The sequence below is a fragment of the Python bivittatus genome, unplaced genomic scaffold, assembly GCF_059951505.1.
Source record: "Python bivittatus isolate LINGU-HERP-01145 unplaced genomic scaffold, Pbiv_v1 ctg000480_np1212, whole genome shotgun sequence".
Classification (NCBI taxonomy): domain Eukaryota; kingdom Metazoa; phylum Chordata; class Lepidosauria; order Squamata; family Pythonidae; genus Python; species Python bivittatus.
In genome coordinates this window covers 49,557,935-49,571,123 of record NW_028277075.1, presented here as the reverse complement: position 1 = coordinate 49,571,123, position 13,189 = coordinate 49,557,935, and the positions used below count along the sequence as shown (strand labels likewise).

General features: G+C 34.0%; 1 protein-coding gene across 1 annotated transcript in view; it reads left to right on the top strand.

Annotated features, from left to right (window-relative positions):
* The window catches only part of DCDC1 (doublecortin domain containing 1), a 318,605-nt gene that overhangs the window by 51,729 nt on the left and 253,687 nt on the right, over positions 1 to 13,189 (top strand). Inside the window, exon 8 of the mRNA XM_088145090.1 lies at positions 975 to 1,141. Coding sequence (XP_088001216.1) covers positions 975 to 1,141 — 167 coding nt within the window. The remainder of the gene's footprint in view (positions 1 to 974; positions 1,142 to 13,189) is intronic.

Genomic DNA, 13,189 nt, shown 5'->3' with positions numbered 1-13,189 from the left:
TATGCACTGTGAAACCATGGTGCTTCCACACATTGGTAATATAACAGGTTCATGAAAGTGACCAGAATGGTAGATGTGCCTAGATCTTTAAAATTAATAAGGTTTCTTCCAGTTTATTACTACCAGTATTTTCTATTAGCATTTGTTCTCAAATGCAAAGTAAAAAAAGAATGAACAGATTCTGCCATCAAACAAATGTAAGATTTTATTGGGTTTTGTAGTTTACATAATGTAGTCTTCATAAAATATTGCAACTGCTTACAAAAAAGTCTTTGTATATAATTTACAAAAACATGTATGTTTTTGACTTCTGGTGGGAAGGGATGACAAAAGATTAAAAAAATAGGTTGCCTTACTCAATGTCAATATTATTTACATGCTCTCATTTTTTCTTCATTTAACCCTTAACCCCACCCCCACCCCAGGATGATATTAAATAGATTTTATTCTTGTTTTTGTCAGAAAATCAATATTTTTTAAAAAAATAGGCCTTAGCAACATTTCTTAAGTTTATTATATTTTAATAACAGTGCAGCATTTTCAAGCTGTAAATATATACACTCCTTGGCAGAAAACTATACATTGAAACATGGATTTTGCAATTTTATCAGGACAATGCCAGTAAGTAGATTTCAGCAAGGTTGGTTCCAACTCATCTGTGATAAATGAGAAGATAAGGCAATCAGTGCACACCATGACACTCTGTGCAGCTAGTTAGACACACTTCAAAACTATTCAGGTGTGCTCACAAGGCTTATGAGTCTTACATGGGGGGGGGGAGAATGTCTCAGTATAAATATATCCTTCATGGTGGCCATCAGAAATGCAGGATCTGTTTTGTAAGACAACCCGAAGCAGATAAAAATAATAGATGTTAAGAGTTCTGGTTTGGGAGATACAATTCAGATTATGTGTTTCAGCTGGGTCAAAAAAAATTCTCTCTCCCCCACCCCCATTTCCTTTTCTCTGTGCAGTTCCTATGCTTGATAAATGTCTGCAAAATTCCATCACGCCTTTATGGGGACCTCTTTGGGTTTCTAAAGGAGAAGGCTTTAGTCCCACTGGAGCAAAGACGTATATCCAAGGAGTATTATTGGCCTTGTACCAGCGATTAAAATCTGCAAAAAACTACTGTGAACAGGTGAGTTATCCCAGTCTCATTTTTATTTTTCATTATTAATCATATTGTAGAAAGGCTGTGACACTTTTTGGTAAGGAAAGGTGACATGCACTACATGATATTGTGTATTTTATAAGTAGATGAACTGTATATTCAGAGAAGTGTGTCTTTCTGTGTGAGGAATTATACAGCTAATCTTTGAGTGCTGCACACTGTGCATAACAGACAAACTCCTGTGAAAATAATTTATACTCATTCTGCCTAGGATCACTAATAGTTGAGTATATGTACTTTTTCATAATTTATATTTTTCCAGGAGTGTCAAATTAATGTTAGCTAGACCTGAAATATACTTGATTATTTTTTTACTTAAGCATGTAAACATAACCAAAATTTGCCTTTTTTTCCTCTGTTAATGGTTTGCTCTGAAGGGAGTCCTCAGTGATTTGCAAGTCAGCCATGATAAACTTGTTAGGGATATAGAATACATTTAATTTCCATACACAATAAAGAGTATTTATTTTCATGTTTCTATAGACAAAAAACTCACTAATGTAGTTAGTCTGGATTTTGTCTACAGTGAATGTCTATATTTTTCTGAACAGTTAGACATGTGTTTGAATGTTTATCACTGTAATTAAGTTGAACTGAAATGGAGCATGCGTGCCTTTTTGGTACTGTTAGCCTTATCATGGAACATGCATGTGTGTGTGTGTGTGTATACACACACACAATTTTATATTTAGAAGATATTTGAAAATTCAGTGCAGGGAAATTGGTCAAAATCAGAAATGAAGATTGCAACTTAAACTGACATTTACAGTAAGATTTCAGGCCATACACTAAACATGATGTAAGCATACTCTCAGTCTTTATAAGGAGGGGGTGAGCAAGGAGGGCAGGAGGAAGAGGGTATCACTTATGCTTTTTATACAGCACCTCCTGCTGTTTCGATCCATAAAGAGAAATGAGCATTTACTTTGGAATAAAATATTTTGTTGCTGAGCTAATAGCGATCTACAAAAAGTAATCAAATGAATGTGTAAATATATCACAAAGATTTGGTTCCACAAATGCTGGGTCCCTTTTAACACTGTAAACTAAAACAAACAAAATGGTTCCTTATCTTTAAAACCTTTTTACCAGTTAAGACGTTTTTGATGCAAAACTGAAGAAGGGTATATGATTGCTCTTGTAAAGACTGGGTTTCTTGTAATGACATATATCTGTAATGCAATTCAAAGTGTAATCATTATTATAATTATGAGTCAAATTAGTGGTGAACAAATGTTATTTGCTATTGTTTTCAGTGTTTATATTCATAAATGCATACAAATACAATTCTATAGCTTAATTCCAATTTTCATATATTTTATGTTTTTTGCTTACATCAAATAATTTCCACATTGGTATATAGAAAGCATTTTAAGAGTAGGACAATATCTATATGGGAGAATGGAAAACATTTTAAAAATCCTCACTATCTTGAATTTAGAAAGAGGAGCATATGGTCAAAGGACTATGCATTTGTTTTTCCTTTAATTATATCTGATGAGTTTGAGTTAATAATAGTAAATGTTTGAGTACATTTTTATTAGATTTATATCCTACATTGGTTTTTCATAAATAAAGGCCACATACATAATCCTCCCTCCTCCTTTTTTACCCACAAAAACAACAACCCTGTGAAGTGATATAGAGAGAGTGAGAGAGTGACTGGCCAAACTCACCCAGCTGGCTTGCATGGCTAAAGGAGGACTAGAATTGAATAGTCTCCCACTGCTAAAGTGGCTTTCAAACATAAAGTCATGCTTAGTCACATGTTTCCACCTATGATTTTAAACATAGAATGCTAGGGATTTGACATGCTTGTACTTACATTTTTATTAAACACATTCTGAAATATAACTCCTCCTCCTGCTCCTCCTTCTCCTCCTCTATTATACTTAATTAAAAAATAATCAACAGATTAGCTCTGGACCTCTAAAACGTTGGTAAGTATATTCTTATATACTTATACTTATTTTGCTGCTTCTTCCATCTAAAGTTGTTTATAACTCTGAAAATCATGGGATCCTCTTTTAAGTATGCTAAAGGACTGTATGAGCATGAAATTGAGCAAACTCAGGGAGGCAGTGAAGGACAGGAAGACCTGGCGCGATATGGTTCATGGGGTCACGAAGAGTTGGACACGACTTAACGACTGAACAACAAGAGAGGACTGTAAGGGAAATCAGCAAATTCTTCATGCCCACAGGGTTTACTTTGTACTGTCACAAGTCTGTTTGGATTACAAGCCATTGTTAGCATGTATTAGTAATAAAAAGTGCAGTCTGCAGATATGGTCCACTGTAAATCTATAGCCCATCTCTTGTTTGTAAGTATAAGAATCTAAACACAGCACACCATGCACCTCATAGGCTGTCCCATTATTCCCATCACTACTCTGTTCTTGCCAGAAGATGTTGTGAATGCTCAAATCAGTCACTCCTCTTGAATAGGAATGAGGCCATGTTGGCATATGTCAGAGGCATCTCGTCAGCACTTACATTGTATATTTTCCTCACCTTTACTAAGCTAGCATATGAAATCACAAAACTTTAATAGGCAAATTGTTTCAAGAGGACAGCTGTATGAGGTACAGCTGCTGTGATGTTCTAACAGCAAGATGTGCCTGCTTGTCATCTGAGGATTTTACTTACCTGTACCTATTTTATAATTATGTCCATCTTAATTAAAAGGTCAACAATATTAAAACATTAAATAATAACTTCTATTTACTGTACTTTCTTTTTGATAGGGTGTATGATTGCAGGCAAAACATTCTAAATAATATGATGTAATAGCAATTGAAGATGCAGTAGATGGTTACATTAAAATGATTCCTCTAATAGTTTAGTCAATCTATATTAACATGCTCAAAATACAACCACAACACAATATATATTATTTCCCCTACAGGTCTAGTTTATCTGCCAACAATAATGTGTAGGCTTGCAGCTTTTAGTGTAGAGAAATGGATGAAATCAAAGTATGCAATCCTCAAACAACTCAAAGAGGGCAAATAATCTTTAGTGCTTTTTTCTGAAATACAGAGGATTAATTGAAAGAAGGAAATGAGATGGGAATTCTTGTTGGGAAGGTTATGTTTGATTCTCTGAGGGCACTAGAAGGCAGCTGTCCCTTGTTTTAAACACAATTATTCTAGACCTATTTTATATTTTAGTAACTGCTTGAAGTAAGAATGTTCTGTGAGAATCTGACTGAAGTACTTGATTTGGAGGAAATGAACTTTCTTCTTTAAGACAGTCAAGATTTCTGAGAATAATATGTGATTTCTTGAGTTGCTAAAATGGAAAGATATTTAAAGCTGTTTCTTTTTTTATTTGTGCATCTGATATATATTAGAGCTAAAATAACATGTATTGTCTTTAGCTACAGCCATTACAACACAGCTAGCACCTTTGCTTTAACAAAATATATTCAAATGTATTTTCTGCAGAAAGAGATTCCTACACAACAAAATTATCCAACACTATGGCAGGAATATTAAAATTCATTAGTAAGTGTGGAAAAAGCATAAACATGAAAGCAGTTAACACTTCCAGTGAAGGGCTTGTCCTATCTCATTAGCATTCTTGATATGTAGTTGTGCTGTTGGTGGGGGTGTTGAACAGGAATGCCATTGTGCTGAGCCCAGTGTTTGGGGACAAACACTGCTGTGGAAGGAACGTGTGAAAAGGCCATGGTACTGTCAGTGAATGAGGAAGGCTGTGTGTTCCCTGTGCTTCAAGCAGGGAAGCTGTCATTCAGAACTCCAGCATAGCTAAACAGAGGCCACAGAGAAGATTGAAATACCTTTTTAAATGATATTACTGGTTTGTAATCATTTGTGATTCTTTGAAATAACAATAGTAAATTAGTTATGTCTGTTACTAAGCTCAAGAAGATACTCAGTATGGGTAAGGTAACACAAAGATGTATGCAGTAAAATATGTTATTGTTGCCATTTTGTACCCCTTGAATCTGGGATAAAAACAGCTTCACTTCTTCAGACTAAAACTAATATGTATTATGGGAGATAGAATTTTCTTCACATGTTTTTCAAAGCTACATTAAAGTTTGTGTCTCTTCTACTTTAAATTACATATTTTGGACATGTTTTAAAAAAAGTAGTTGGTAAGGAAAACAGAAATATACTAATTTGTGTTCATCAATATATTACATTATATTTAAAGAAATTAATCTAATAACTCCAAAATTTCTTAGTTGAAAAATATTTTGATTATTGGAGTTTTTCACTGACAATAGTGACATAATCCTCTGTGGTCTCACAAGCATTACAGCAATCATAGTATCACAATTTTAATTTGCATATAAATTATTTCTCTAGAAGCAATTTTTACATTAATTGACATTTAATAATGCTATTATTTACAATTACTGCATTTAGATATTAGATTTTGATAATACTAGCTAGACATGAAAACAGAATGGTCTTCATAACTTCCTTTATTTTAAAATCTTGAAGTGTCTGTAATATGATTACCAAACAGGCTATCCTTTCTATGAGCTTTACATAATAATTATTGTACTGAGTGTGTCAGTGTATAGTAGTAAATGATAATAGTGCTATTTTACATGATAAATATTTGCTTCATTTTAGAAAACATTTTCATGATAGCTATTCTCTGCTGAAATCATGTATTAAAATTTCTTGAGTACAGCCTATAAATTCCTATCACTTTATACTGATGATAGAGTTTTAGTAAATAGTTGCTTGAATTTAGTTGCAGAATGAAACTAAAACTGTGGCGGAAGAGAGATTACAATGAAATAGTTTTGCAACTGATTATAGTTTTTAAACCTTTTCATTTGAACTACTGCTTTAAAACTCCTAAAGGAAAAAAATTAGATTCAAGTGAACGTGATACTGAATGCTAGCAGTATTACGATTTTTCTGCAAACAGCAGAAGTATGTGAAGACAGATAATATATTCCTTAAGTCTACCTAAAATAGACAAGAAAAAATCTGACATTGGCTTTTAAAAATAGACTTTATACTAGCCCTATGGTATAGTATCATAAGCTCTTATTAAAACTTTAAATTGTATTTCTCTAAATTTCTCTATTTAGAGACTTATTTCTCTAATTCTTCATTTTCTTCATAGGTTCCATAAATGTTTTTAAGATCTTAAGTTCTTTTATAGATGTGAATATTTCTTATATTATGTGAATACCTGAACTTTTCTATGCAACCAAGCTGCATTCTAGTTACTAGAAGTATTTTAAAAACCGTAAACTTGGGTCTTTTCCAAAGTGTCATGCCTTGAGCAGGCCTAACATCAGTTAAATGAAGTGAAAATTGCATTCTTGTCTTGATAGAGATGAAAATGGATTTCTGGTCATGAAATAGATGTAGTTGTCACTTTTTAAAAAAGGTGTCAGCAGTTTGCTTCAGCATCTAAGGTGCCAATTCAGTGTGACAGTAAACTTGTGATCTGAGCAATCAATAAAATGCTTCAATAACGTCTGCTTCATTACACTTATAATAAGAAGCTATAGATCTGTGGCACATAAAATGTTGATAAAGAGGCTATGTGAGGGCTGACTGTAATAATTTTTCTTAGGAACACAGCAAGTGCAATGTTGCCATCTAGAGTTGTGCATAGAGAATTATTCTAAGAGGAAAATCTTCAGTGATACAGTAATCTGTGCTAATTTAAAAGTCTGTTTATTTTTATTAATGGAGATCTTTGAGAAACAGTTTTTTTAGTTGGGGTTTTTTTTTGTCATCAAAATATTTGTCTTTGAAAAATAAGGCATCCTTTTTTGGATAATATGTGGTACATGTTTCTGAAACTTCTTTGTAGGCCTTTGATTTGCTTTCATATATAAAGGTATTTTCACTATTACTATGATGAAAATATAAATTCGAAATATTTTTGTTTAACCACTAAGAACCATATAAATATGACAGATAATCTTCAAAAGATTATTGCGATTTCCCTTTTATTAGGATTTTTATAATATTCTGACTTGATTCTGAAATATTCTTCTTCTGTTCCTAAGCAAAGAAAAATATATATTTAAAAACAAATATACTTATCACAAATCTTCTGTAGAGTATAATTATTTTCAGCATTATAATTTCTTTTCTTGCAAAAAATCAGGATTTAACTGCCATGATTTGTGAACAATTTTTAACTTTGCTAACCATGAATGGGCAATTATAACCCAAATATGGATATCTTTTATTGTAAGTTATGTAAACATAATGTATATGCATCTATATATGCATGAGAAGCTCTAATATATAGATCTTGTCTTGTGTCTTTTTTCCCCCTTTTCCTTTTTTGTTATTGCTCCTCTCTGTTCTTTTTATTAATTAATTAAATAAAAACAAACAAAACTTTGCTAACAATTCCAATTTTACCTTACACTTTACTCACTTTACTTAGTTTTGGCTTAAGTTTTGCCTAAAACGTAAACATAGTAAACTGTATTTGGCTGGGTTTGTACAATACAGACATAAATTATAGTTTACACACTCTAGTAGCTAAGTTAACACAATTGCTAAGTCAAAACAAAATAGTCTGTGATGTCTTAGTGCAATGTGCAAATAAATCTAGTCATAAATAGATGGCTTAAACATGGGCTGTTGTTGTAAATCTGTTACCCTCTTGAAAAGGAGAACTGTATTCAGAGATTCTCTAAGCATTTTTTTTCCTATATATTTTGGGGCCAATACTGCTTCAAGTACAAGCAGTAATAAATATGTGTGGGATGGAGAGGGCCTGATTGTAAACACTTTATCCACTTCTCAGTATTCTGGAGTGCACCATCACTACAGAAGGAAGTAAAAGTTAAATATTCATTCAAATATGTTCAAATAGTACTTTGAGGTAGGAGACCCTGAAGGTCTAGAATAATTATCATTTTTCCCCATATGATCCCCACACACACCATATTGTACATAACACAGAATCACTTCGACATCAATCAAGTGAAGCTACAAAATCTTGTTCATTAAGAAATGTAGCTTTATCATATATCAGGATGCAGAAGTAATCTTCATAGTCATTGTATTTACAAAAAGGAAGATGATCCTGAATTTAAGATTTTTTTAAGAAGCCCCCCCATAAGTTTTGTTGTGTTGCCTCATCATGGTGGGGGGAGTGTTCCTGGGAGGTATGAGCAAAGAGAGTCATATTCCCAGCAGTGTCACCCAAGGTGTGAAGGTCATCCCAGCTGCCCAGCTAAAGCAAGCAGGCACCTATATTGGGCAGCAGCAATATTGAAAGATGCTGGATGCAGACGATCACTTCAGTGACAATGGCAAAGGCATCAATTCATACTGCGTGGGAGAAGGCAAGGGTATGCCACTCCTGTATTTTTACCAAGAAAACCACATGGATAGAAAATATAAATGGAGAAAATCTATCCATGTGGTCAGTAAGAGTCAAAAATGACTTGATGGCACACAATCAATTCTAAGAAAAGGAAGATTAGATAGTGCAAATTACAAACACAAAAATTCTGTGCAGTGTTTTTAGGTTTTCATTCTAGCATAGTCTTCCCAGGTGAAACTAATCTTGGAGATCCTTTCCCCCCAACACAATAGGTACTGTATGTGTGTGTGTGTGTGTGGGCGTGCATACATACTTGTATATGTGAGTGCATGTACATATCAACATGCATACACACTGGTCAGATTCCAAGAAAGGGAAGAGCCACATCAATAAAATAAAATAAATTAATATTAATTGAATTAATAATGATTAATTGTCCATAAAATAAATTGTAAAAATAAATAATTATTCTCTATCCACTTATAAAGGTAAAAGGTCTTTTCAGTTGAACTTGATTCCTGGTGAGTTCATGAACATGCCCATAAATTTTCTTGGTAACAGTATAGAAGTGACATGCCATTGCCTGTTCAGGTATTTGTTTTTCAGCTTCCCTCTGTCGTACAGCCCTGGTATTTTCTGATGATATTCCAGCCAAGTACTAACCATTCAAACCTTGCTTGTTTTTTCAAGGCCAGCCAAGGCTGTCTACGTGATGCCACCCAGCTGAACATTGCATACACACACTGAGAGGAGGGATTTGGAAAGGAAAGGAAGGTAGCTGCACATGGAAGGAAAGAGAAAGGGGAGACAACAAAATGGGATAAAGATGAGATGAAAAGTAGCTGAGCAAAGAAGGAAAGAAAAGGACAGAACAGAAAAGAGACAGACTGTTGAAAATTTAACAGATCTGTGTGCTATGTTCAGTAAATATAAAGCCATGTATTTTTTCTTACTGAGTCAAATGACTCTTATTCCCAATCCTTACCCCTTTCCTATTCAGTCATTATGAATTTGTATGACAGTCTAAACCTATCCAAGGATTAGCAAAATAAGAGCATTATTGCCCCATCCCCATCTTGTTGTCCTCCACTTGTAGAGGGTGAGGGTCTGCAGTGGGGAAGGAGAAAGTGAGAAAATGGCATTGCTTTTACCTCCTGAAGAGCAAAGAATCTAAAAAAAATGTGTATCATCCTTTGATAGATACTCTCCAACTATTTCCATTTTTTCCTAGAGTCCTCACTTTTAGTGAGACAGAAGTGATGGTGGGCAGATTTTCCTAGTATGTCTTCATTTCCCACCTATTCCCTCACTTTCAGTAGCAACTGTCTCTATTCAGACAAGCCTAAGATAACCCTCCAACTTCAAAGGTATATAGAAAAAGAAGTTTTTTTCTTTCTTTGGGGTAAATACTGTATACTCTATAGCCTTTTTATAGTCAAAAAGTTAATAACATAGAAACACCTTTAAAAGTATATAGAACATCTAGAAATCTATAACCTTTGTATGGTTTCAAAGAGTTAACGTTTATTTTTCCTGGAAAAAGTATCTATCACTCAATTCCTACAAAAGAATAAATAGCATTTGCTATTTCAACCTTGAGTCTGTTTCTCAAAAGCTGACTGCTGATGGAATGCAATGCCCACACATTGCGTTTATGGTGAAGCTAAAATACATCATTTGCAAGTATCAATCTGTACTGTAGTCTAAATAGCTTTTACTGGTTTTAATTTATATTTTTGAAAAGGCATGAACATGAATTTAAACTTTTTGATAAACTTGGAAAGAAATTACTGCATTTTAGAACTTTAAAAATAATCACAAAATTCTCTTTAATACTTTGAAAGAAGGATTTGACATATTTCCTTTAAATTGTTCAACCACCCACAGGCACTAGTGCCTCTGACTCTTGAATTTAGAATAAATGTTATGGAGTTAAAGCAGCAAAGTGAAAGAGTGTGCTTGATAGATTCCCTGAGTAATTTCAACACCCACAGGTATTATTTGTAAGAAAACAATCATGCCGAGTCTTCAGCTGGTTAGAGAGGGCACAGTGTTCCATCTTCACCTGACATCCTATCTGTTCTGTCAACACTGGGTGCCCTGGCCTGCCACCTACTCCTCCCAAAAGAAAGCTCACAAGGAGAGGCTTGTGTGAATGGACAACAATATATATATCTGAACAATATAGAAACTGCATTGTAACTGAGGGAGAGAAAGGCAACAAGAAAAACTGTCTTGAGGACTGATTAGCATTTTGCACCTTCTCCTTGAATTAGTGTTACCTTTGACTTGTGAAGTACTATTCAAGAACACTTTTTCAGAACTATGAAAACAAATTGATTATAGGGAGGAAAGTGCCAAAGAAATAAGTTTGGCATTTCTATTTCTTTGAATAATTGTTTTTGTCTTAAATATGCAACATTGTAATTTTAAACTTTAAAATGGAGCTTTTCCAGAGGGTGTTTGGGGGCTGACCTCAGATGTCTTTTGGAGTTTAGGTTGGTCTATTTTGACTGTTGGTTTTATTTTATAGCATTTTTATTGTTATTGTTGTTTTTCTTTATGCTGTGAGCATCTGAGAGTCTGTTTGATTGGGCAGGGTGTAAATGTGATAAATAGATGAATAAATTAACATTCTAGTAATTACAGAAAATGGTTTATGTGTGAATTCAGGCTGCAGATTTGAGCAATTTGTACCAATACCAACTGGTATGATGTGAATCAGTTTGACATTACTGGATATTTAACAAGATTTTGGCATGGCATGTAATTCTATGGGTGAAATTGATAATGAACTCGATATGGGACAAAAATTGAGATTTAATATAGATTGCAGATATAATATTTGTTTGTGGAACTGCCCAATTGAATTTGCATGTTTGAATGTAGCTGCATTCCACTGTAGTGGAATGTTTAAAGTGGTGGACTTTTTGCCTTCAATCCATCCTCAGCCGCAGAAGCTGACTGAATGGCTGGTGACTCTTTCTTAGCCCAATCTAAGGGAATTCACAGGGTTGTTATTGGGAAAAATTGGAGGCAGGAGTGCTAGGTATATGGTCTTTTGAGCCATAGATAATTTTGCTAGTTTGATGAGATAATTGCCCTTGCCACCAAAGGTAGCTGGGAAGAGGAAACCCTGCTTAGGATGTCGAGAGACTAGATGAATTGAAAGGGGTGAAGTTAAGAAAGAAGTGAGTTGTGAGAAGAGAAAGTGAAACTGGCACTTGTAAGTATGAGAGAAAAAGTTAAGAGTAAACTAGAGTGAATGGTAAAGAATTAAGAAAGTTTGCAATCCTACCCCAGAATGAAACTGTTCTTAACAGAAATGAACTGAGATTCTAATTCATATAACAACTTAAAAGATTTTTGTCTGAATAATAAATCTGAGACAACTCTGTAACCAAGAGGCCACACTAGTGCAAAATATTGTTATCAAGAAATATAAATTGTAACAGGTAAGATTCAAAATAAAATTCTAAAGCTTCAGAAAAACCAATAGTTAAAAGAAATTGTATCAATAACCAATGTGCTTTTAGATCATGGACAACACAAGTTCCTGGAGGTGGATTCTTCTTTCCTTTTCTTCAAAGATACCTTCCTGGAACCCTTTATTCATCCCATATTTTCCCAAATCTGTGACTTATTACAGAATTAGAGGGCTATATTTATTACCAGATCCTGGGCTTATATAGAACATTATAGTGTCTCAGAGGTAACTTAAACTTCTGTGTGATATCAATAGCACATAAAGAAAAGTGTCCTTACCTGCCTTAAGGGGAATTCAGGAAACAAAACAAAACAAAAAAAGGAAAAGAATATCATTTTCTTTTGTGTGTATGATTTTTTCAAGAGAAATTCAACTTACCCTCAGTATCCATTAAAGAAAAGGAACATGATTTTGGGAAAATATTTTTCTGTGAACTTTTAGGAAGAAAAAGGACAATCATGGCATGTTGATACTAGAGCTGTACAAAGCATTCAAAAGAGCTGTTTCACAACATGTGGGAGTGGAAACTAAGAACCTATCTTTGAATTGTTAAAAATGGTTCTCTAAGGCTCATGCAGCTGCTTCAAAAGCTATTCTCAGCTATTTCCATATACATGTTCAGCCACTATGCTTCACTGGTGGTCCAGTGAAAGGGTTGTCTCTGCAAACACATACACACGTTTAGATACTTTGGAACAGCTCTCAAAGCAGCCACGGGACACTTGCAAAAGATGTGACAGCTTTAACAATTTGAAGGAAGGTTCTTTGTTTGCACTCCCATGCACTGTGAAACAGCTATTTTAAATGCTTTGTACAGTGCTAGTTGTTACAGCCCCTTGGGTAAAAATGGTACATAAATAGATTTGTAATATTAATAATCATATGGAATTTTATAAGATACAAAATGCAGTCATCCATTGAATCCCATCTTTCCATCCTTATAGTATATATGGCACCAGATAAAACCTATCCAAAATCTACCCTAATTCACATTCCATGCTGATTTCTTCTATGTCTCAGCTCTATTCTAAATAAGTACGAAAGGAATCACCTAGAAAACAGCTGACTATGTCAACTAAATTATTTGTTGAAGAATAGGAATTTTCTTTGGAATGGCTAGTGAAAAGATTTAAAGTCCATTGAGTTCTTAGCAATTCCTTATGCCGAGTAAAGGTTGCCTAAAGATGTGGTTCCTGAGAAGTTTTAAATTAGCTATCTAAGTTGTGCTTT